Source organism: Lactuca serriola, chromosome 2 (genome assembly GCF_051521515.1).
Source record: "Lactuca serriola cultivar US96UC23 chromosome 2, Lser_US96UC23_V15, whole genome shotgun sequence".
Classification (NCBI taxonomy): domain Eukaryota; kingdom Viridiplantae; phylum Streptophyta; class Magnoliopsida; order Asterales; family Asteraceae; genus Lactuca; species Lactuca serriola.
This window is the reverse complement of record NC_136409.1, coordinates 70,469,193-70,495,817: the sequence shown is the minus strand read 5'-3', so window position 1 is coordinate 70,495,817 and position 26,625 is coordinate 70,469,193. Positions and strand designations below refer to the sequence as shown.

The 26,625-nt window shown below is 35.3% G+C and overlaps 1 protein-coding gene across 1 annotated transcript; it reads left to right on the top strand.

Annotated features, from left to right (window-relative positions):
- The first annotated feature begins 8,934 nt into the window (after positions 1-8,934).
- LOC145089326 (putative disease resistance protein RGA3) lies at positions 8,935-12,199 on the top strand. The gene is made up of 2 exons (XM_079027775.1): positions 8,935-9,240; positions 9,345-12,199. Exons 1-2 carry the CDS (start codon positions 8,935-8,937, stop codon positions 12,147-12,149), a joined length of 3,111 nt encoding a protein of 1,036 aa, XP_078883901.1. The 3' UTR covers positions 12,150-12,199.
- The last annotated feature ends 14,426 nt before the right edge of the window (positions 12,200-26,625 follow it).

The window sequence follows — 26,625 nt, the reverse complement described above, 5'->3', positions numbered from 1 at the left end:
AACAAGAATTTTATCAACTTCTCCAATTCATTTATCTTAAAGTTAGAGGATAGGTATTTCTTCATCTCAAGAATACCTTCTAGGTGAGTTCTAATGATTAACATAAAGACATATAACAACTATGTACTCAGATGTGTATTTGGAATAAATACATCTGTCAGCACTGTGGTGCTGAAATCGAAAAGCAGTCATAGTGGTGTCAAATCTCTTATGTCACTGTTTGGGAGCTTGGTTTAATCCATACAAGGATTTTATAAGTCTAGACACATTATTTTTTTTGTACATGTATCACTAAACCTTAAGGTTTCTCCAAGTAAATATTTTCTGTAACGACCCAATGTTCACGTCCAAAAATTTCATTTTTGATTAAGTGATTTGCAAAACATTTGTAACAAAATATCAACCGATCATATCGTTTCATAAAACATGTCTCGTGTCTGAAAACCGAATCGTAAAAACATAATAATGTCTGAGTACAAATCTTAGAATAACTCATAGTGCGGAAAACAATGTGTGTGTCTGATGTGCCGCTACCGTGCCGACTCCTTCCCCTTCGTTGAAGAGGTACCTGAAACCAAAACTGTAACTGTAAGCACGAAGCTTAGTGAGTTACCCCATCGTACCACATACCATACAATCACATAACATACATATTGCCGGGCAATTCTAGGGTGCCCGACCTACCCGGTACGGCCATTCTGGGGTGCCGACCTACCCGTGTCAAGCCATTCTGGGGTGCTGACCTATCCGTCGGTCCTAACAATCAACCCTCGAGGACCATTCCACCCCTACAACTACTATCATATATATATATATATATATCATAACATAAACATACTGTTAGACATATCTGGGGTGTCCGAACTACCCTTCGGTCCTAACAACCGAACTTAGGGACTATTTCCCTCCTACTACCGCTATCACGTATAACATATCATGCCAGCATATAAATATATAATCACATACTGTCATATCTGAGGTGCCTGACCTACCCTTCGGTCCTAACAACTGAACTCTGCTACTATCATATATAACATATCATGCCATCATATAACATATCAGGTAGTAGCAAACCTAGATGATATCACAAAGACAATCATGTAACATACAACTCCTATTGGTGGGCCGACATTGTGGCCATAGACCCACCGCTACTGGAAGGTAACTCACCTCGTAGTAGCTACTGATCTGTGCGGGGAATCCTCTGACTAATGCCGCTGCTGCTCCGGAAATCCTCCGGCTATAATTCCCACAAAACACTTAGTCATACACTGCTAACTGTTCTTAGGCAAAAATGACCATTTTACCCCTGACCAAGTCAAAGTCAAAGTCAAAGTCAACTTCCAGTTGACCTGACTTGCCGAGTTGGTTCGCCAACTCACTGAGTCCCTATCCTTCCATTTGTCCTTATACTTGTCTCTACTCTTCGAGTTAGGCGATGACTCGACGAGTTTTCCTTCTAATTCAACATCGATTGAATCTTCACCTGACTCGCCGAGTTGTATGAACAACTCGTCGAGTTCATCTTCAACTGATACACAGGTCCTGTCCTAGACTCGCCGAGTTGTATAAACAACTCGTCGAGCTCATCTTCATCCTTAAGAAGATTGCCTTGGACCCGCCGAGTCTATTCATGCACTCGTCGAGTCCCATGAATTTCCAGAACAATAGCTTGGTCCAGAACGTTGGGTCACTCCTCGGGACTCCCTAAAACCTTTCCACACTCAACTGGGTCCTTATGACCCTCAACTGATATGGGACAGAAACCTTGGACTCGCCGAGTCCAAGGATTGACTCGTCGAGTCGGCCATATCTTCTCACTAAATCTTCGATTTTTGATGTACAACCCTTGATCAAAAGATAGATCTATGCTTCTACAATCGATCTAGCACGTAAAGTTACAACCTTTACGTGCTTGCTTGGGACTATGAGCTTAAAAGGTCCTAAAACAAGCTCTTACAATGCATGGGGCCTTCTATGAGTGCAAAAGCCACTCCTTTCTGTCTTGTAACCCCTCTAAGGACCTAGATTTGAAACATCAACCCCTAACCATGCTTGAGATCATGGTTGATGACCAAAATCGCTTAGAAAAGCCCTAAAACTCCATAAAATGGGATGTATCAAAAGAACAAACAAGGTATAGACTTTATACCTTCTGTAGACTGCAAATGATGCTCAAAATCGGATCCCTCTAGCCTCCTCTTGATCCTTCAAGCGTTTCCTTCCTTCCTTGGATCACAAAAGCAACAAAATCACTACAAATGCCTTAGATTGCTTTAATAACGGCTAGGGTTTGCTATGGGGGTCTTATGGGAGCAAATGGGACGAAGGAGGCCGAGTTAAGGTGTTTAAATAGGGTGCAAACCCTCGGATTAGGGTTTTTATCCAAACAGGGCCTACTCGCCGAGTCCGGGACCCGACTCGTCGAGTCCACTGCTTAAACCCCGCGTCTCATCCCGCTTCTACTCGGCGAGTTGGTCCTTCAACTCGCCGAGTCCAAGGTCAAAATGCAAAATATTTTAAAGAATTAATAAAAGAATACGTACCAAGAACCAGGTGCTACATTTTCCTTAAGATAACCATTCAGAAAGGTTGTCTTCACATCCATTTTATGATTGTACAATCCTTTCAAAGCTGATATTGCTATGAGAGTTCTAATAGAACTAATCCTAGTGACTGGGCATAAGTATCAAAATAATCGATCCTTTCTTGATGCACGTAGCCTTTAGCAACTAATCTTGCTTTATAGGTAGATATGGATCCATCTGGATGATATTTTCTCTTGAATATCCATTTGGATACTATAGGTCTCCTTCCCATAGGTAAATCAGCTAACTCCCAAGTTCCATTACCCATAATTGAATCCATTTCCTCATTGATGGCTTTCTTGCACAAAGGAGCATCTCTAGACGTCATGGCTTCAGTGAAGGTCTTACGATCATCATCCAAGTTAATGGAAAAATGACCTCTCTTGTCACTTTCTTTTGTTACCCCTCGACCAAATAATAATAAAAATCGTCTCCAAAACTTTTCTCTATTCTAGCCTTGGTACTTCTCCTTGGTTCCTCCACAATAGGAGGTGGGAGAATTTCTCTAAAAATACTAGTAGGTGTTGGGTAACTGGATTTTTCATCATCCTTAGAAAACTTGTCCTCAAAGAATTCCACATCTCTAGATTCCACAACAACACCTGATTCAATATCGAATAATCAGTAAGCCTTGTTATTTTGAGCATACCCTATAAATATACTCATATTAGAGCATGCTCCTAATTTAGTTCCCCTAGGATCGGGAGTTTGTAATAAGCAACATACCCCATACTTCCAAATAGTCTAGGTTAGGATTTCTACCTTTCCACAACTTATAAGGGCTTGGAATCACACGACTAGTGATCCTATTATGAACATAATAAGCAGTCAATAGTGCTTCCCCCCACAAATGGTTTGGTTGGCCAGATGACCATCTCAATAAGGGTCACGTTCTTTCTTTCTTTCAACCAAACCATTCTGTTGGGGAGTATATGGTGAAGTTCTCTCATGTTTGATTTCATTCTCTTCCCAGAATGTGTCAAATTCTTGGTTGAAATATTCCCCACCTTTGTCCGAGCGAAAAATTTTGATTTGTCTTTCAAGTTGATTTTCGAATTCAGCCTTATACAGTTTAAATGCGTCAAAAATTTCATCTTTTAATCTTAGCAAATAAACATGTAGAGATCGACTAGAGTCATCATAGAATGTGATGAAATACTTTTTTCCTCCTCGAGTAAGTATTCCATTTAATTCACATATATCATAATGAATCAACTCAAGTAATGATGTATTTTTCTTAACTGATGGAAATGGTTTCTTTGTAAACTTTGATTTCATACAAGATTCACATTTTTCAAAATCTTTCATGTCATATTTTAACATTCCTTTAATTTTCATTTTTCAATGTTTTTGACATTAGTGTGTGCTAAACGTTTATGCCATAAAGAAATTAAACAAAAAAAACCAAAAAAGTAACTTTATTCACATTAACAACCAATCCACCAATTACATCATTACTAGCAACACTAGACACATTTGCAACACTTGCAGTAGCACCATTACTCTCAACACTTGCTCCACTCGCACTACCCTCATCATTAAAGCATAAATGATACATTCCTAAATAATTGTTCGCCCTCTGAAAATATCTTCTTCCCTTAGTGATTGCAGTTTTGCCTTTCTTAAGAACCATCTTGAACCCACCCTTGTCAAACTTGTCCGCAAAAACTAACCCCTTCGTGATGGTAGGAACATGAAGAACATCTCAAAGGGTAATCCATTCCCCATGTGTAAACTTCAAATGAACATCACCCCTTCCTTGAACTTCAAATATATGACCATCAACACAGACGAATACCATTCCTGGTGACATTGGAGGGTATGTATGGAAGCTCTCTGGTTGCCCACAAACATGCACGGTGGCTCCAATGTCCATGAACCATCCTCGGGCATAGATTGCTCGGGGTAAAGGAAGTGATCATGAAAATCTCTCCAATGTTCACACATGCCACCATATTAGTGACCTACTCGACTGCATGTGCTACTGATCCTGATTTGCGATCTTTGCATTTTCTCACATAGTGCCCAATCTCTCCGTAGACGTGGAAAGGTCCGGTCCTCTTTGGGTTTGAGTTAGGATTTTGATGACTTGGTTTCTTGAAGCTTTGTTTTTTAGGTCCGAAGTTCTTCTTGTTTTGTCCCCCATACTTACCCTTGTGACCAGAACCACCAATTGACATGTGATGCACACTCGATCCAACTTTACCACGCTTGTCCCTGATGCGAGTTTCCTCCTTAATACGGAGGTGTTTCAACAGATCATCCAAGGAGTAGTCCTCATATTTGTGCATCATTCTCTTAGATACGTCTTTCCATGAGGGTGGTAGTTTTGCGACGATTACACCATCCTGAAAGAGTTCTGGTATAGAGATGGAGAGTGCGTTTTGCTTGAAGACCATGACTTGGAGTTTATGAACTTGCTCCATGATAGATTTGTCATCAACCATTTGAAACTCTAGGTACTTAGACTTAAGTTACTTGGTAGTACCTTCTTCATGTGCCTTGTACTTTAATTCCAAAGAACTCCATAGCTTGGATCTTTGACCGGTGCGTAAAGATCATAGTGCCGATCAGATAGTGAGTACTTGATGTGACCCACACACAATTCTTCTGACTCTCTATGCAGAGCCCTTTGATTTTATAATTCTGTGATGACTTTTGGGTCTACAGTTTTCCCTGCCTCGGGGATTGGGGTCAGGTTAGGGTCCAACACAAAGGCTAGCTTCAACACATGAAGCATGAACTTGACCTTTTTGGCCCAACCGATGTAGTTATGACCATCGAATTGGTCAAGCTTGGCAAACTCTTGGTTCATGAAGTGGAGGCTAACAGTAGGGATTTGGTTTTTCATTAGTCTGTTAATTTATCACAAACAAAATAAAAAAACCTTTAAGATTGTTGTAAATCAGAACCAATAGACAAGCAAAAAAACTGATAAATAATATTAAGAATTATATTTCAATTGATTGTGAATAGTAAATCTATTTATTATTCATATTATTACCAAGTTTTATCTAGAAACCAGATCAGTCCTACTTGATTAGATTTGATTGTATGAAACGTAGAAAAAGAGTGTCCTGTTGTTGGACGAAAGTAAACACGAGACAATAAGGTAAAACCAACATGTTACCGACTGATCTTGAATGTGGAATGACTACACTGATCGACTCTTGTCCTTAAAGGTTTTTAGTTCGCTTCTATCGGTTGTAAGCAGAGTAAACCCCAGGATTTAATACAGACTTATCTGTTTTCCAACAACAATGGAAAACGATAAACGCAAAGTGAGTGCTCAGAAAGTTGGAAGAAATCGCCAAGAGAGGGAGAGAGCTTTAAAATTCGTGTGTCGAATATGGCTCCTAGGCACTTGTATTTATAGGTGTCGAAACCCTAGAAGGCAGTAAAAGGGCCCTCATAGAGGAAACTTGCCAACTTGCAACAACTAGGCTAGGCTAGGCTAGGCGCACTCATGGATTAGTCTATTCATTTAATCCACTAAAGACTTTGAAGGCCTATCAAGAGAAATGATTTATAAGTTCACAAAAGGTTTCTTCCCCCACTAATGTGGGATTGAGGAAACTTGCCAACTTGTAACATTTCCTCTATAATTTCTAATAAAAACATCCAACTCATCGGAATCGGATGTAATATTTTCTTTGCAAAGTTTCTCCAAAATATGAAGATATTTCGGTGTAGATTCTAGAATGTCATATACAGTGGCCATTTAGTCTGGAACCCGATACAAAATGGGCTGGACCGGTTTACTCAACTCTGGTATTCCGGACAAGTCGGTCATTTCGTAATAAAAAAGAAACAAATCTACAATTCAGTAGATGGCCATAAACATTTGAGTAGTTTACTTAATTTCCACATTTTTCTAATACAAATATACAATTGAAATGTTGATACCCTATTACGAACTAATAAACAAAGTTACAATTCAGTAGATGTAACACAACGAATGTCCGATTGGGTAGGCTAATGTGGAGTTTTTTTTCCCAAAAGGTAGGGGTGAGCATGGTTCGGTTTTATGCTAAAATCAAAACCGAACCAAAAAGTTTGGTTTTTTATTTTGGAAAAACCAACCTGTCGGTTTTTTTTTTTTTCGGTTTTTCAGTTTTTTAATTAATACATTATTAGACTCGGGTCATTGAATTCTAAAAGCTCATACTTATTTAATATATACTCCAATACAAATATCAGTATGTCTCATCCAATTAAACAAAATAGAAATTACTGTAAAAAAAAAAGATGGTTCCTATTTTTTTGATGTGCGTTTTCATTTATAAATAGTCATCGTGGGATGGTTGAATTAACTATTTTCCTTAATTTTATAGTATCAAAAAAAATTCACTTATGAATCTCACAATCGATGTGAGATGTATGCGATTTGAATTTTTTTTATACTTGTAACCTTGTAACATCTCTTATCATATATGGGTTCCTCCTACACCATAGAATATTTGTTCTTATTAATTATGGAGTACTTTATTACATCTCTTATCATATATGCGTTTCTCCTACACCATAGAATATTTGTTCTTATTAATTATGGATTACTTTATTAATGGTGTGATACTTATATCTAAAACGACATCATTTTGTGTATTTGGGTTGGTTCGGTATTTATCGGTTTCTAGATGTAGAAAAACCAAACCGATCCTAAAAAATCGGTTTTTATAAAAATAAAAACCAAACCATCGGTTTTTTAAATGGTTATGTTTTTTCGGTTACGGTTTTTCTATTTTTTTCGGTTTTTGGTTTGGTTTCAGTTTTTTTTTCACACCCCTCCCAAAAGGTTGTATCTGCAATAAATATTTATCAACTAATGGTATTGTAATTTTTATTTACTTAATAAGTCTCGTAATTAAAAAAAGAAAAAAAAAGTCTAATTACCCTCTTCGCCCCACATGCTTTCTCCTCCGATCTCTTTCACGTCGTCTTCCTCACACATAAGATTTTACCTCTTTGGTTTCTAAAAATTAAACTACTCATCGGTTTCTCCCTCTCTTACCAGTCATACCTGCTCATCGTCTTTTCCTGGATCATGTCCCTCTCCATCAATATGTCACTTACCGCCTCATTCACTGATTCACACCGATTTCTCAAAACCTATATGTATTTTCGATAACTCCTCTAAAATTCTTCAAATTTGATATTTTCTTGGCTATTTGACTTCAACGGAAGCCTTGTGTCTAGCAAGTTGCTCCGTATCATTTGTGAAGATTTGACACATTCAAATCTCTTTAGAACTCTGATTTATCATCAAATTTTATGGGAATTTTGATGTATAGTTCTTGTAGCATAGAAAAACATTATGAACCAAGAACTTGTTGGTTTTACTAACGACACTACAATGATCTACTAACTACAAACCTTAATCTGTTAGTCCTTAGTCCATGGAAGTGTTATTGTTGGTGCAAGCAATCGAATCATTACTTTTGTTCATCCACATATACACCATCATGAAGCTAATATTAGATCGAAGGTGCCTAACAAATTTTCATTTTTATATAAGTAAGAATGGTTGATTCAGTGTATCATTCTTCAGTCAAGAACACCAACACCTTGATCCATATTCTACCCTATTTTTTCATATTATGCCGGCATACAAACATGCTTTTGTACAATTCTTCATTTTTAATTAAGAACATGGTTAATCTTCACCTGGATTTGAGTGTTCGTATGAGGGAAAGAGGTGAGGAGTGTGGGTTGTTATGGGGTGTGGTGTGCAAAAATGCAAATGGGTCCTATATAGTAGGAGATAAAAAGTCATTTAATATAAAACTATAAGATTTTTGTAATTAAATTTCAAAGTACTCTTAATTGGTAAATACTTTTCAAAAGTATAATCCCTTGGTACAAAACTCAGCTAACCTTGCTATTGAAAAGTTACACGTGTCTACACAATTCGTTTCAACATTTTACCCAACCTTGCTATTGATAATAATATATTAGATTGATTCAAGATGTGCGTATGTGTGTTGCTTTCGTATGAGGCGGTGGCATGATCACACTGCATTGACATTTAGTTTGATAATGTAGAGAAGCATACGTGGGTTACAATTGTTTATTCAGATTAGCATCAAAATGTTGTATATAAGTATATATATTAAATAAATGGAAGGAAAACAATTAAATACAAATATAATAAAAAGAATAAAAAAAGCCTATTTTCATAGATAATTAATTACCTGATTCATATCCTCCGTTTGAGTATAATATGTTTATTACGATACATACCCTTTTTGGTTACAATTCCACTTTCCCTGCTGGTGGGTTCTTTCCATTTATCATGTATATCTCTTTCCACCTTCTAACTAATTATCTACTTTTCTCAACAGTGAAAATGACTGAAGCCTTAGTCACTATTGTCGCTGGAGGGATATTGAAAAAAGTGTTGTCTATTGCTGCTGGCGAACTTGCCATTTCTTGGGGCTACGAAGAACAGCTGATCAGCCTCCACAGAACATTGGAGCTGATCTGTGCCAAGTTGAGTGACGCGGAAAGTCAAAAGGGAACACAAACTGTGATGGTGTGGCTGAAACAGCTAAAAGTTGTAGTAGGTGAAGCTGATGATGTACATGTGTTGGATGAGGTTCATTACGAAATGCTGAGGCGGGAGATAAAGAAACGAGATCGGGTGGCAAAAAAGGTGCCATCTAGCTCTTCCATGTTTAAAAAAGCTTTCGTTTCGCTGGGAAATGGGTCATAAAATCAAAAAACATCAATAAAAAGTTGCTTGATATCAATATACAGGCAAACGGATTAGGACTACAAAATGAAAACCCTGGTGCCACCCCTTTTACAGAACGTCTCTATCGGGAGTCTGTTCCATATCCCGAAAAATTCAAAATTGTTGGGAGGGATGATGATGAGGTACGTATCATAGAGCTTTTAACCCAATCAAGAAAGGAAGAAAAACTTACAATTGTTCCCATAGTGGGAATGGACGGGATTGGGAAGACCACTTTGGCTAAGTCGGTCTACAACAGTAAAACCATAGAGCAATATTTTGATGTTAAAGCTTGGTTGTGTGTGTCGGTTAAGGTTGACATCAACACACTTCTCGCAAAGATCTATGAATCTCTTGCCGGAAAGAAACCTGAGTCGGACTCTAACGTCAATTTAATTAAAAGTCTTGAAGAGAAGTTGGGATCAAAAAGATATTTGCTTTTTCTTGATGACGTTTGGGTTGAAGAGAGAGCATATTGGGAAGCATTTGAGAGTTGTATGCTAAATGTAAACTCGCAAAATGGAAGTGGCATTCTTGTCACTACACGCAAACTTGAAATCGGAACTATCGGAATGAACGCTGATTCATGTATTTTAAAAGGTCTTTTGGATGATTATTGTTGGGACATCTTTAGGGAAAGAGCGTTTGTGGCAGGCACATCACCCTCTCCTGAATTGGAGGAGATAGGCCGTGAGATTGTAAAAAAATGTGGTGGTTTACCATTGCTATTAAATGTAACAAGTGGCATGTTGGCAAATTACAATTATAATAAAGAAAAGTGGTTGTCCATAAAAAATAGCATGGTTTGGGATCTGGAAGAAGAAAGGGATAGAGTTCAGAAGAGTTTGGAACTGAGCTTTGATAATCTCCCCAATTCTATCGTCAAGCAATGCTTTGCATATTGTTCCATCTTTAAGAAAGATAAAGTTATCGAAAGGGAAGAACTGGTCTGTCTTTGGATGGCTTTAGGGTTGATTCAAGCAGATGACGAAAGAAACAAGGAGATGGAGGATGTGGGGAATGATATTTTTCAAATTCTGGTCAGCAATTCATTGTTCCAAGATGTTGAAAGGGATGAGTATGGACACGCCGATCATTGTAGCATGCATGATCTGTCATTATCACTTTCAAAACATGAAATCCTACGTCTTGTGGATGCGACAAATGATGACATTGCATGTATCCCTCAGGTTAAACATCTCTCATTTTACCAAGAAGAGAACGAGGATGATGAATTATCAGCCAAGGTTTCTATGTTCATTGAAAGGAATACAGTGGCTAGAACTTTGCATACATTGTTTATCAAAGTTGAAGTCGAGAAGAAACTTTCATTTCAACGATTAAAGTGCATACGGATTCTAAAACTCAAGGGAGATAGTATTGAGAAGTTAGACGATTCAATTGGAGGGTTGGTGCATCTCATGTATCTTAATTTATCATCTGCAGACATACGTGTTCTTCCTAAATCTATTGGTAAATTGTACCACTTGCAAACTCTGAAGTTGCCTAATCGCATTGAGCAGTTTCCAGAAACCATGAGAAATTTGATAAGCCTGCGATATCTGAAGTGTGACGAAAACATTCCCGCTAGTATTGTGGGACAATTGACTTCTCTTCGAACATTAATGCCTTCCTTCAGAGTGCTTAAAAGGAAGGGACGTAGTATTCAAGAGCTACGCCATTTGAATAACCTCAGTGGAAGCCTCTTTATTTCACATCTAGAGAACGTCGGTAGCAAGGAGGAAGCTAGCAAGGCAGATTTATCTAGCAAGAAAAATTTACACAATATTCATTTCAAATGGAGTGAAGACGATCAAGGCGCCAACCGAATTGACATGGATGTATTGGAAGGCTTGCAACCCCCTAGAGATGTAAAAACATTGACAATTAAGAATTTTTCTGGTGATAATTTTCCAGATTGGGTAATGAAGATGGTGATCCACATCGAAGGGAAATGGATGCCCCTTGATAAGCTGATAGATATCACATTATCTAACTGTAGAAGCTGCCTCTCTCTTCCAACGCTTGAGCACCTACCACATCTTCGGCATATGTGGTTGCAGAATATGGACAACTTGACATGCTTAAGGACTTCTGATGGTAGTGGAATAACAAAGCCTTTGTCTCCAACGTTGACATCACTCCTACTATATCGCATGAGAAAATTAGAAAAGTGGATAGATGGAGCACCCAATAGCTCAAAAATGATATCTCCTGTCCTTGGGAGCTTGTACATTCGTGAGTGTCCAAAAATTATTCACTTTGATGAATGCCATCCCCATCCTCTTTTTTCCTTACAGATTAGAGGCTGCGAAGGACCGGCGTCCATTAAGAGTATACAAGGCCTCACATCTCTCGTATCTTTACAAATATCCATGTGTCCTAGTCTTTTAGAAATAACCAACTTGCCCCAACAGTGTCATTCTTTGAAGACTTTGTACATTACGCATTGCCTCAAACTGACTTCCTTGCCTCACAAACTGTTTAATTGTTATGCGTTCTTAAATGAGTTCGAACTTGGTGTGTTCTCGGAGGAGCTCGATTCTTTTCCAAGTCTCCAAGGCATCGAGAAGTTAAGAAATCACCTTCACTCTTTGTATTTGGGAGGTTGGGATCATTGGGAGTCAATTCCAGAAGAAATACAACACCTCACATCACTGACTTTGTTACGCATAAATAGTTTCGGATTACAAGAACTGCCCATGTGGTTAACCAACATGTCATCTATTCGAGAAATTATTTTCTATAATTGCAAGGGGCTAGATGAAGAAAAGGTTAAGCGGGGAGCACCGCGAGAAGCAAATGATGTCACTTGTCGTATTAGATAATTTGACTGTAAGTAGAGATGCTAATTAGTTATTTGGTACACTAAGCTTGTAATCAGGATCTAATTTTGATTTTGAAAAATATCCAATTTGGTTGTCAAAAGTCATGACTTGAACTTATGGTGATAAAGGTACTATTAACGTTGCTCAAGAAATATATCAATTATATTATTTTTTTTAATTCTATCAATTACCACTAACTATAATGATGCATGATAAGGAAAAAAACGACGAACCTTGAAATCCTTAGCCTCGGTCCAATCCCAACCCCAATCACAACTGCTACCTCCCCAATCCTGGTCCCAGCCACCTCCTCCAGAGCCACAACTACAGCAACAGCAACATTTGCAGCCTGTAAAGGCTAAAAAAGATTCAATTTCACTGTATTTGATACAATAGAATACATTGGTATAAATAAAAAGATGAATGAGAAATATACGGCGCAACTCAACTACATACAGAAGACTAGGAAAGTAGAATAGACTAAATCAATAGAACTCCTACAATAACGGAAGTATTTTACACGTTGTTAGCCCCCCCACAAAAGGACGGGTCGAACTTGAAGCTTGGAACGAAGAAGAGAGAGTCGATCCTTTGGAAGTGGTTTAGTAAATACATCAGCCAACTGGTCCACAGAAGAAACATGACATGTTTTTAGAGCTCCAGATTCTATCTGTTCACGAATAAAATGAAAATCCAATGCTATGTGCTTGGACTGGGTGCTTATTACCGGGTTCTTGCCCATGAAGATTGCTCCGACATTGTCACAAAGTAACAGTGGAGGCTGAGTAACCGAAGCATGGAGATCAATAATGAGTTGTTTCAACCATAAGAGTTCAGCTGTTGTGTATGCCAGAGAGACCGGTATTCCACTTCAGTACTGGAATGGGAAACTACTCTTTGTTTTTTGGAGGTCCAACTAATAAGATTATTACCATGGAAGATAGTATAACCGTATTGAGATCGACAATCTTCCTTATCAGAAATCCAACCAGCATCAGAGTACGCGAGTAAGCAAGTTGTTGTAGTTGGAGTGAATCACAAGCAATGATTATTCGTGCCTTTTAGATATCTTAATATCTTTTTTGTAGCGTGCCAATGAAGATTGGTTGGGGAGTGCATAAATTGGCAGACACGATTAACTGCATATGCTATGTCGGGACGAGTAATGGTAGCATATTGCAGTGAATTGACCACTTGTCTGAACATTTTAGGATCATGAAAGAGATCAACTTGGCGATGAAGGGAAGATTGTGGATCAGCAGGTGTTGTAATAGGGATGCTTCAGTCATATTTGTGTGCTGCAAGATATCATCAATGTATTTTGCTTGAGACAAACTAATGCCCTTCGAGTCTTTAGAAATTTGTATCCCCAGGAAGAAATTTAGATCTCCTAGATCTTTAAGTTTAAACACCTGATGAAGTTGATTGATGAATCGGTGAATTTAATCTGCTTTTGACCCTGTGATTATTAAATCATCCACATACATGAGAATATAAATGACAGATGTGGGAGAATAATGAACAAACAGGGATGTGTCTGATTGGCAAGCCCTAAACCCATGAGTCATAAGATAATTATTGAGTTTAGTAAACCAAGCCCGTGGGGCTTGTTTTAACCCGTAAATAGCCTTGTGTAAGCGACAAACATGATTGGGTTTGGATGGATCTTCAAACCCTCGTGGTTGTTTCATATAAACTTTTTCCTTTAAGTCACCGTTAAGAAACACATTGTTGATGTCGAGTTGACGGAGACATCAGCCTTTTGATAAAGCTAGGGAGAGAACTAAACGGATTGTTGTTGGCTTAATAACTGGATTGAAGGTCTCGAAATAGTCAACATCAGCTTCTTGATTGAAGCCTTTAGCTACCAAACGGGCTTTATGTCTTTCAATTTTTTCCATTTGATCGTCTCTTTATCCTGTATATCTACTTACAGCCAATAAGATTTACATTAGTAGGACAAGGGACTAAAGACCATGTTTTATTTCGCATAAGGGCATCATGTTCAAGTTGCATGGCTTGATGCCAACAAGGATGTCTGACAGCTTAAGTAAAAGATTTGGGTTCAAATTCAGGATCGGAGGATATGATGGATGTGGCGAAGGTTTTTGGTTTTAATGAGTTGGTGCGAGCTCTAGTTTGCATTGGGTGAGTATTGTGATCATTTGCACGATAATGAGATGTGGAGGGTTGTTTTTGCTTAGATTGAGAGCTGATGGTGGATTGTTGGTGGGAGGGTGTAGATACAGTTGGAGTAGGAGATATCAATTAGGGAGGTGAGGGTGTCGGTAGGGAAGTAGGTGGAGGTGCTGTTGGTAGAGAGGTTGTGTGTGCTAAAAGGTCAATGGAAGTAGATGAAGGAGGTAGAATAGGAATAGAAGGTGAGATAAATGAGATGTTTGTATTTGGAAAAACCTCTTCATTGAAGACAACATGGCGTGAGACATAGACGCGGGAAGTAGGTTGATGAAAACATACGTACCCCTTATGAGACGTACTGTACCCGAGAAAAATACAAGGTAAAGTTCGGTAAGTGAGCTTATTCTTGTTGTAGGGTCGAAGAAAAGGATAGCATAAGCAGCCAAACGTTTTGGAGAAATCACATTGGGGAGGTTTGTGATACAATTTCTGATAGGGAGAGTGAAACTGATGAAGAAGGGTAATGGTGCAATTATGGATATAAGTAGCGGTTTTGAAGGCGTGTTCCCAAAACCCATGAGGGAGGGAAGGCTAGGTTAATAGAGTAAGGCCTTTTTCAACAATTATACGGTTGCGTTTCTCGACTGCACCATTTTGTTCCTGAGTGTATGGGCAGGAGATTCGAGGCTCTATGCCATGGTGGTGAAGAAAAGGATAAACATTTCTAAATTCACCACCCCAATCAGATTGCAACACTTGATGTCACTATGAAATTGAGTTTTAACCATAATTTTGAAATGCAAAAATGAAGAGAACACTTGAGATTTATGAGATAAAAAATAAATCCATACGTATTTTGTGCAGTCATCGATAAATAAAACAAAAAATTGATTTCTATTCATAGACAAGAAGGGTGATGGCCACCAAACATCAGAATAAATCAACTCAAATGGTGTTTGTGATGCAATGTGAGAAGTGGGGAGAGGGAAGCGATGACTCTTTGCTAATTGACATGATTCACAAACATTCGGAAATTTATTGGACACAACAGGAAGCTTAAACAAAGAAACTAAATGACGCAAAAGTTGTTCATGTGGGTGAGCAAGTCGTTGATGCCAACCACGAAGAGATGTCCGAACACCAGAGAGAGCCATGATAGAAGGCTGCTTATTGTTGCTGGAGTGAGGAATGTGATATAAGCCATGCTTAGTGTCCCCGCGGAGCATGGTTTGACCCTGAAAATTCTTGACAGCACAGTAAGTAGGCCAAAATTCCACAAAAGCATTATTGTCATGAGTTAATTTAGAGATACTAAGAAGGTTTTTGGTAAGTTTTAAAACAACAAGAACATTAGGAAGTTTCAGGTGATGCAATTTACATGAGCCCATAGGAGAAATAAAAAGGTTTTTACCATTACCAACTTGGAGTTTATCATCTCCTGTATATTCAGTAGCACCATGAAGTTTGTTCACATCCGGAGTGACATGATTAGTTGCTCCTGTATCAAAGTACCATGTATCAAAGTACCAGGAGGGATCTAAAATAGTAGAAGATGAACCAGATTGAACCAGGTGAGCTTGGCGAGATTGATCACGTGGGTTTGCCTTGCGGGAAGGGTAGTCAGCTTGATTATTCCGCTGCCAACAGTCAATGGCTTCATGGCCTGGTTTGCTACAAAGTTGACACATTGGTCGTCGTCTGCGATTGTCATTGTTGCGGTTGGGAGAGGAAAGAGGACCGGTATTGGAGGAATTAACCTTTCTTGGAGACGAGCGATTTGCGGAGTAAGCAGATGCAACCGAGGTAGCAAATAGCGATTTGGTATTTGGTTGGGGTAGAAGAGCACCTTGACGAGTAATCTCCTGTTCCAAATGAGCCTCTTCTTGAAGTAGAAGACCAGCGAGATCATCAATTGAGATAGGATCTGGTCGCAACGTGATAGCAGTGTAAAATGGACCACAAGAGGAGTCGAGGCCAGACAAGATGTGACCAGCAAGGTCCTCTTCAGATATTGGGTAGAGATTTTCTGCAAGGGAGTCAGCTATGGATCGTTTCTGCTGAAGATAGTCCATCATGGACAGAGAGCCTTTGACAAGAGATTGCAATTGAACCCGCATAGGCATTCTCCGTGCCCTAGTGTGTGCCTGGAAGGTCTTTTTGATGGCTTTTCAGTCCATGTGGGAAGAGGTGGCATGAACAACGATGGCTAGGGCACTCTCAGATAAGGTAGATTTAAGCCAGAGGAGGACAAAACGGTCCTGTTTCTTCCATATGGTGAATTCAGCATTGGGTTCGGTGGTGGTAGCACCTTTATCATTAGTAACACATAAGTGGTTGCTGGTGGAGGGCGAGGATCAAGAAAAAAATCCTCAAGATCGAATGTCTCTAGGGCTTGAATGATACTGGACCACCAAAGGGAGTAATTGTCACGATCGAGTTTGATGCTGATGGAGCGAATCTGAAAATTGAGAGTAGAGGAACTGCCGATTGCAAGATTCAGGAGTGAGGAATTTGGGTGAGCCATTGAACAGAGACGATTGGGAGAAGATGAGAGAAAAAAAAAAGAACTATGTGGCTCTTGATACCATGTAAAGGCTAACAAAGATTCAATTTCACGGTGTTTGATACAATAGAATACATTGGTATAAATACAAAGATGAATGAGAAATATACGGCACAACTCAACTACATACAGAAGACTAGGAAAGTAGAATAGACTAAATCAATAGAACTCCTACAATAATGGAAGTATTTTACACGTTGTTACAGCCCAACCCAAACAATAACAAGAGAAAAAATCTCAAGAACGTAATGTTGCCCCTATCGAGCTTCTTGCTATTGTCAACAGTGTAAATGGTGTAATGGAAGAAGATATAAAAACAGAGACTGAAGAAGTTTATGAAATTGTAGATGATTTATCATCCATAACTGAAGGCAAAGAAGCAACCAGAAGCTTTGTTTCTTTAATGGTGATCTTATCAGGTCGCCTATAGTTTATTCATTTATGTAAAATTGGTTTTCTTTATGAGGGATAATGTCATAAAAAGCCTTAAGTTTGGCAAAAAATGTCGGTTTTACCCTTCGGCAGATTTTTGGTTCGTTTATACCGCAAATTTGTCATTTTTTTGTTGGTTTTGCCCTTGTTACCTGCAATAGCAGGTTTCCAGGTTATTATAAATTATTTTTTTGCGAAAAAACCCTTAAGTTTACAAATATTTTGCAAAAAAACCCTTAAGATTATAAATTTTTTTTGAATATATTTCTTAATTATGAATTATTTTATATTTGTTTGATATAAACTTTTTATATTTAAATTTTAAAAAAAGTTACCTAGTTTTAACAAAATTTAAATATATTTCTTAATTAATACTTCAACTTTTCAAAACAAAATTAAAAAAACATTTGTTAGTTAATAATTAATTATGCTAAAATAGTTAATATGAATAATATGGTATCAAGTATTCAATTAATTTTTTTTAAAGATAAATAAAAATATTTTATATGTTTCAGAAATACTAACATATCATATTTTTTTATATGTTTAAATACATAATAATATTATCACTTTTTTTATAAAAATACCATAAACATTTTAAACATCAAAAATAAATATAAACATTTTAAACATATAAAATATAAATATATTTGTCTAATTTGTTATATAAATATATTTATTTTTATAAAAAAATATGATAGTTTATTATTTCTGAAATACAAATCTTTTAAACATATAAAATATATTTATTTTTTTTAAAAAAAATTAATTGAATATAACTAATGTTAATGTCATATTATTATTAGCTAACAGACGTTTTTTAATGTTGCTTTGAAAAGTTGAAGTATTAATTAATAAATATTTACATTTTGATAAAACTAGGTAACTTTTTTAAAATTTAAATATAAAAACTTTATATTGAACAAATATAAAAGTTACCGTACATAAAGCTTAAAATATGTTTCAGTAGAAAACTATTTAGTTTTATAAAATTTTGAATATATATTTATATTTTATATGTTTATAATCTTAAGGGTTTTTTTGCAAAATATTTGTAAACTTAAGGGTTTTTTCGCAAAAAATAAGTCAGAATAACTTGGAAACCTGCTATTGCAGGTAACAAGGGCAAAACCGACAAAAAAATGACAAGTTTGCGGTATAAACGAACCAAAAATCTACCGAAGGGTAAAACCGACATTTTCTGTCAAACTTAAGGTTTTTTATGACATTATCCCTTCTTTATGATGCTAATTTTACCTGTTTTTATGTCATCAGTCTTTTTTTTTTTTAATGTGGTAATGCTTTGCAACAACAAATTGATCGGAGAAGTGGTGATGAACCCTCTATTTTTTATGAACACCAAGTGTTCAACAAAATTTCCTAATGAAAAGATATCCACAGATTCTATGCCCCCATTGTAGTGTTGAGGATATACATATTCTTTGAGTTCTCCTTAAACAGCATTGCTTTCATTTTCCTTCTCATGATCATTAAATTACTTTTCAATTGGTGTTTGTAAGCATAATTGTGAACAATAGATTACTTTTCATACAAAGTTTTATTCTCTATGAATTTACTATGTCCATATCGCATCCATATAGATACAAATACATATGTGTCGAGGATAATGTCTTTCTAAACTATTTGGATTTTACTATATCCATGTACATCTTTGTGAAACCCAACAGCAAGACTATATGCATGAATTTCCTGATGAGATTCGTTCACTTTGGATTATACTGATCAAGATTAGTAAATCATTTTAATGTTACAATGATGAACTCCATTTTGCATGTTGCTAAAGTAATAAAGGTTACTACACTTGAATTTATCAATGGAAACTTTGTTCTATTTTATTTGTTAATAAGTTGTCAAAACTGTTGGTTATCCTATTTGAAAATTATGAAATTAAAGTTATGTTTTCATCCTTAATATATTATTATTTGTGTGATCAAAAGTTGGTAAATTTGAACTACTTTCATTTCTTCTTATTACAAGAACAAGGTTAAATGCAAGAAATATCCTTTATATTTTACCATATCCATGTACATACACACTTCATCCTTACAGATCTACACTTACTACTAATAATCTTGCACATTATTTGTACACTGATTGGCAGCCAATTCAAATCTGATTCATGCATGATTTAGGGCATTTTTTGAGTTGCAAAATATAATTGTGTAATTTTGATGAGGGAATGAGCAAAGTTACTTTTCTACCCTAATCAAGTGGAAAGAGCCAAAGAGGACATGGTAACTTTTTTTCAATTGATAAATTTATCAAGTCTTTTAGCCACCAGAAGCTGATCATGTGTAATTTTGTTTTTTTTAAAGTAAGTAATTGTCAATCTCAAATAATTGTTTTTGTATAGCATTTTTGGCTAACTTAGTGAAATCCAACAGCAAGACTACATGCATGAACTTCCTGATGAGATTCATTCACTTTGGATTATACTGATCAAGTGGGCAACCTTATAAAGTTTTGTCTTACAATAGAGGAAATGGAGTTGCCTTAGGTAAGATGTCAGCTAAGCCTTTTAAAAGGGAAAATTATGGAAATAACCTTGTTTAAAAAAGAAAAGTATTGGTTTTTTATGCTTTAGGATTACAGAGGAGTGGCAAGTAGTATACATTTAACTTCACACTGCTAAATCACCTTAAATTATATCAATAACATTTGGGTTAAATGCAAAAGGTGGCAACGTACTTCCACTGATGTGTTTATTAAAACATTAGACTTAGAGAATTCTACTCAATTCTAGCAATTCTCCATTTAATCACAATGTTGTTTTCATCGTTATGAACTTATGATTGGTTAGATTTTTAAAGTATACTGTCCTAATAGGAATAAAATTTTAAAGCATAATGTAATAATTGGGCACATCTTTCCTACTACAATGATATCATTTGTTTGATCAAATAGATAATAGTGGGTCATAGCATTCTATTCCATCCAAGATCAATGCAAAAAAAAGGTAGGGATGATAGAGACGTTTCTTTCTTCATCATTTCAACTTTTTCCACAGATGTTCTGCTGAAACTCTTTAATTTAAAAATAATTTTCTTGTAATTGGTTTCATTACTCTTGATGCTACAGATCTGTACCAGTGACAAAAATGATCAGAATTATGTGGGTGAGGTATGCTTTTAGTCTGTCAGCTGTTTACAAGAAACGAGTTGTTTTTTTTTTTTTTTACTTAATGGACTTAACAAGGACACGACTTTATTCGGTAAGCTATATATGGATATTCCTTTCTTAATTTAATAAAGAAAAAATGACTTAATAGAGAAATGAAAGTATATAACGTCTTCCCATTAGCTGCCAACTTTTACCTAATTTCAAAAGGTGCTTCCTAAATTTACAAACCTTCAATCATCTTTTGCAGGGCTTCATCAGCAAGAGTATCAGTCACTGAGTGAAATTGTTCAAGTGTTTAGAAATATAATGTAACAGATAACCATTGTAAAACACGATTCAAGACATTAAACATGCTATATTGATGCTTTCTACTACTCCTCCAACTTCAAATGAAAAAAAAGGTGATGAGTCATCTCCCATTCATAAAGTTGATTTCTACCATGTTGATAATAAATTAATCACCTAATCTTAATGCTATGAACCTTTTGATCAGTTTATTTCATGTGTCTTTCCCTGCTAAACTCACATAGATTGATAGAATAAGGATTGTTAATCTCTCAGCATGAAAACTTACTGGAATAGACATGTCTTGTGTTCCACCTTCCACCTTGTGGTAAGCAATTGTATTTTGCTCATCCAGATTATTACCCAATTAATAGCAACCTATTTTCTATTTAAAGCCACAATAGCAATAGCAATAAGAGTACATAAGTAGAAAGTAGGCTGATATAAAATTACATTAATAGAAAGCAGGATGCTATAAAATGACAAATGAAAAGTACGTTACTATAAAATGACATAAACATAATCTTTTAGTCAATTTATGGCAACCTACTATATATTTAAAGCACAATAGTTATAAGATTGAATATATGGAGCATAGGATGCTATAAAATGACATAAATGAAAAATACATTGCTATTTAATAACATAAACAAAATAGTTTACTCAATTTTTATATAGGAACCTAATTTCTGTTTAAAGTCACACTAGCTATACGAAGACATAAACAGAAAGCACACTGTTATAAAATGACATAAATGAAGAGTACATATCTATAAAATGAGAAAAGAAAAATATTTTAGTCAATTTATAGCAACTTACTTTCTATTTTAAGCAATAGTTAACATTAGACGACACAAAAAGAAAGTAGGCTGCAATAAAATAACATTAAGACACTACAAAAAAATATGTCATTTAGTGGCACACAAAAAGTACCACTAAAACCCCAAAAAAATGTCACTAAAGGCTTCTAAGAGAATCAGCGACACATATAATAAGTGTCACTAGAAACGCTCCCACTAAAACCCTTTAGTGACACTTTTTGTTTTTGTCGCTGCAGATTTTTAGGCTTTTAGTAGCACTTTTTTATTTGTCACAATGGAAAAAAAGTTTTTGTGGCATATATTTTGTGCTACTAAAGCTCATGTGATTCAAAAATTCATTCTACTTTTAGTTACACAATTTAAGATTTTTGTGGCACTTTTTCTATTTGCTACAAAAAAAAAATTATAGCATAAGTTGCATCCTTAAATGCTCATGAGATTCTATAATTTAGGCTACTTATATCTACATATTTTTTTATTTATAATATAAAATAATAAAAATAATTAAATTATAGCATGTAGAAAATAATTACATTACATTGTTTTTTATTAATATTTTTAAACTTTTTGAATCCAATTTCCAAGTAAATATCAGATACATCTAAATGTGAAACCAAGTACAAGCTAAACATAAAATAACCGAACAAAACTAATAATAAAGAACTTCAAACTTAATTGCAGATGAACTTCTTCCCCAAATTTCATGTTAGGTTGAATAAATCTTGTTATCTAATACGCTAGAATTAATACTAGCAATTTTCTGTCCAAAAAAAAAACAAAGGCGATTCAAAATACAGTTAAATAAGGCATAGTCTATCAAATAAATAATATAACATTAAATAAGGCATAGTTTATCAAATAAATAATACTCCTTCCGTCCCAATATTATTGTCCACAGACAAAAAATACACAGATTAAGAAAAGCATTAATTATCACTAACTTTATTTAATAAAATGACAGTTTTGTCCTTACTTTGCATTTAATATTCCATTAAATGCTTAGTTGGTTAAGTAATAATGAAGGGTTATTTTGGTAAAAATGTTATTTATTTTTAGAAGTGGACTATTATTTTGGGACAAACCAAAAAGGAAAGATGGACTATAATTATGGGACGGAGGGAGTATAACATTAAACACAAATCAACTGTCTATAAGAATGAACGGGAGTTAAAAACACATAAAACTGATTACCATTGTTACAATGACTTTTAGTTATATGATCATCAATGGTTGTAAAATATGTTGCATCTTCAAGCCAACCTATTGATGCAATGAGGATTTACATATATGAGTTATATATCACATTTCATATTTCGGAAATGTATTATTAAATTATGAAATACTAAAATAAAAAAAATCTTTCATATAAATATAAATACGACTTAGAAAATTCTATATTTTGGAAGCCACCATGATAAAAGAACTAATTCATTAAGTCAGATTATTTAATAGGAAATGGAGATTCATACATTCCATGTTCCATGAGTACCTCAATGTCCTACTTATACATACTTGAAAATTACTTTGTTGCCCCTATTAGTAATTTACATGTCCACGGTTTTGCTAAGTTGCTAACTGACTCTAGCTACTACATAGGTGTACTAAACGACTCTAACTACACCATCAACTCTCATGAGATTTAGGCCCCTACACGTGTCCTTATTCCTAATCTATCCCTGATAGTTACTCTAGTTAATAAAACTAATGCAAGAAAAAAGGCTAAAAGATTACCACATAGAGGCTATTTGTTATTCTAGAACTACGTTGAGCCTTAAGAGAAGAATTGTCCTAATAGCTTATAAAATGATATCTTACTTGCAAAATCAGGATCTTTGTGGAAATCTTCAAGTTGTGTTTATGCTATCCTTAACTCAAAATGAGCCTATTTGCAGCCTAAGCCAGAAAAAAGATTAAACATGAAATTTAGTTCAACCTAAGTTACATGTAAAAAAAACTATTTTTTCTTGACACGTTACCTTAGCTATCAAAGGAGTCGTTATGTTAGCAAAAAAATGCTAAAATGATGAAGGAATATAGATCAAGATAGTAAATATAAGAATTACATCCACTTCATTGAATCAATGGATCTTACAGTGGTTCAGGAAGCTCTTCTTTCATTAACAAACCATCTTTAACATGTTCATCAAGGGATATCAAAAGTGTATTACCATAACCTGCATCTAGAAGTGAGACTTGCAACATTTATCACTATTATATAATCTTTTTTTTTGGAATGACAGATCTATTCTATTCTACTCCTACAATACTCCTAATCTCCACCTATGTCCCTCACGGGACTTGAACCCTCGACCTCAGGGAGAGGGAAACACCAATTTAGAGATGTCAAAAGTTTTATATTCAAAATCATAGTTGTTGAGATTATTTATATGATCATTTACTACAAAATAACTACATTCAATACATAAATATAATTTATGAAGAAAATTTAGACCTGCTAAAGTTGCAACCAGCTTCATGAAGCCAGTCTATGAACGGATCCCTGCACCCTGCTGTTGGGATAATGTTGCTTCAGGGGTAATTTGGTAATTGGACTGGAGCATATAAGGCAACTTGCAAGGCCAAAATATAAAATCATGGCTTCAATACTTTGTGATATAGCCACCTGTATAAATTCATGATATGATCCAAGTGATAGCATGATGCATAGTTGTTTGGGAAAAAATGTATTGAGGACACACTTTGATGTATACAATAGTCAGCTAATGAAAGAATCAATAGATCCTAACTTCCATTCAACACCTAAGGGAAAAATGAAGTTGATTGCAATTTCTTTATCCATTGATCCTCTTTAGAATGAAAAACTTAAGCCACTGTCAACTTCACATAAAAAGGCTAAATATTATGCAAAAGTTGAAGATAATCACATTCAACAAAAACACACAGAATTTCTAACATATGTTTGTTATTATCAAATGGATTGTGTCAATGCAAAACTTAGTTTTCACCCAACCTCCCTCAAAATGAATCTAATCAAGTTCATTGCACACTTGTGTCAACAAACATAGTCCCACTTGTAAGTAAACCACAATGAATTCCTATAGGTCTAAATCCAAGCATAATTTGATTAATTTCCTTCTTTGTTCGATGAATTAATCATCCAACAAGCAAATGATACACTATGGTTACTTACCTAATCAATCATAACGATCCTACTGTACTATGCATAATTCCTCATAAAAGAAAGAAAATGAATAAGAAAATGTATAATTTATCAACAACATGAAAACATCACATACTGCAGTACCAATGGCCACAAGGACCATGACATGGAGAGGAGAAGGAGCCGAAACAGATAGGGAAATAGTCATTGGCCGGTGGTCCATCGCATACAGTCAAAGCTTTCCTTCCTTATCAGGAACTAAATCGATGACAAAATCGATTGTGCTGACTTTGCCCCAAATTCTTCCCTTTTAGTTTCCATATGGATATTACAAGTGGATAAATCGATGAAGAAATCGACTCTTGGTGATGAAGATGGAGACGAATCATGAGCATGTAAAAATATGCGTACAATTCGTATCAAAAAAGTAATTAGGGTTACGATTTCGTATATCAATCACTCTGAACGAATATATATGTATTTCATTTGTATATAGACAAAAGAAAACATCGAAGTTATCCACTGCTACCAATAATTTATTAGTTTCTTATATATATATATATATATATATATATATATATATATATATATATATATATATAGGTAAAGGTTCAAATGAGAACCAAAAAAGATTAAGAACCTAAGAACTAACTAATTAAAGGAAATTCTTGTCAAAACACGGAATGGCAAGGTTGTAAATAATATGAAGTCTAAGCCCATTTTCACAAACATTATTATTACATCTGAAACTTAAAATATCAAATCAACCCATTATATCTACAAAACTTTATTTCTCTCTCTCACCAAAGATTTCTTCTTCACACCTCTGGTGGCTTTCCCACGCCACCACCACCTCCGGTGTCGCCACCAACCACCGTGATCTACCTCCGGCGGAAACAACCTCAACCAACGCAAGCGTACCACTCTTACGACGTTGCTCTGGTGACACATCTCCATCCGCCTTCTTTTTTTTCTCAATCTCCTTGAAACACCACCAAATTGTTCAGATCTGGTGCACCACCACCTCCACCTACCATTGATACGTGTCTTCGACCTCCAAAAGCTTTCATTTTCATCAGATTTGTGTTGATTCTTTATAGATCTATGATCTCCAGCTATAGATCTATGATCTTTGACAACATATCTCTGATTTTGGCTTAGAAATCTATGATATACACCTCCAGATCTGTTATGTGTCGCCTCCTTCCCCTCTATTACTCGTTTTCATCTCTGTTTCTCTTATTTTTGGTCAAAACACCACCAAATCGACATCTGATGTGATGTTTTTGTCCATTTTCAGGTTAGATCTGGTGTGTGTATGGTGTTTACATTGATTGTGTTTACAATAGGGAGTTCTGATAAAAAGATTCACACAAGGTGTTTGATGAAATGCCTCAATGGAATTTGGTAAGTTATTAAGTTGTGAATGTATATTTTTTGTATAATAAACTATGAAGTTTGTGTATTTAGCTGTGATATTTGTGTTTAAAATTGCAAATTGAATGCATTAAGCTGTGAATTTGTTGTTTAAACTGTAAATTGACTATATTAATCTGTGAGTTTTGTATATTTAACTATGAATTAATTGTATTAAACTGTGAATTGATTGTATTAAATTTTTTAGTTGAAAATATGCTTTTGAATGCATATTTTTTTGGGTATTAAACAGTGAATTTTATGTATTTAACTATGAATTAAAAGTTTTAAGTTGATATTATGTTTTTCTATTTGCATTTGTTGTAGATCTCTATTATATTTTGGTTTTTTTTTTCTGTTAATGTGTGAATTTGATATTTTAATCTCTTATGTGTTATATAATTTTGTTAATCTTAGTTTTTACTGCTATTAACTTGTGAATGTATAATTATTTTTGAATTAAACTTAAAATTTATTATACTAGTTTGTGATTTTTATATATTAAATTGTGTATTAATTGTAATAAGTGTTTTAAGTTGATAATATGGATGTGAATAC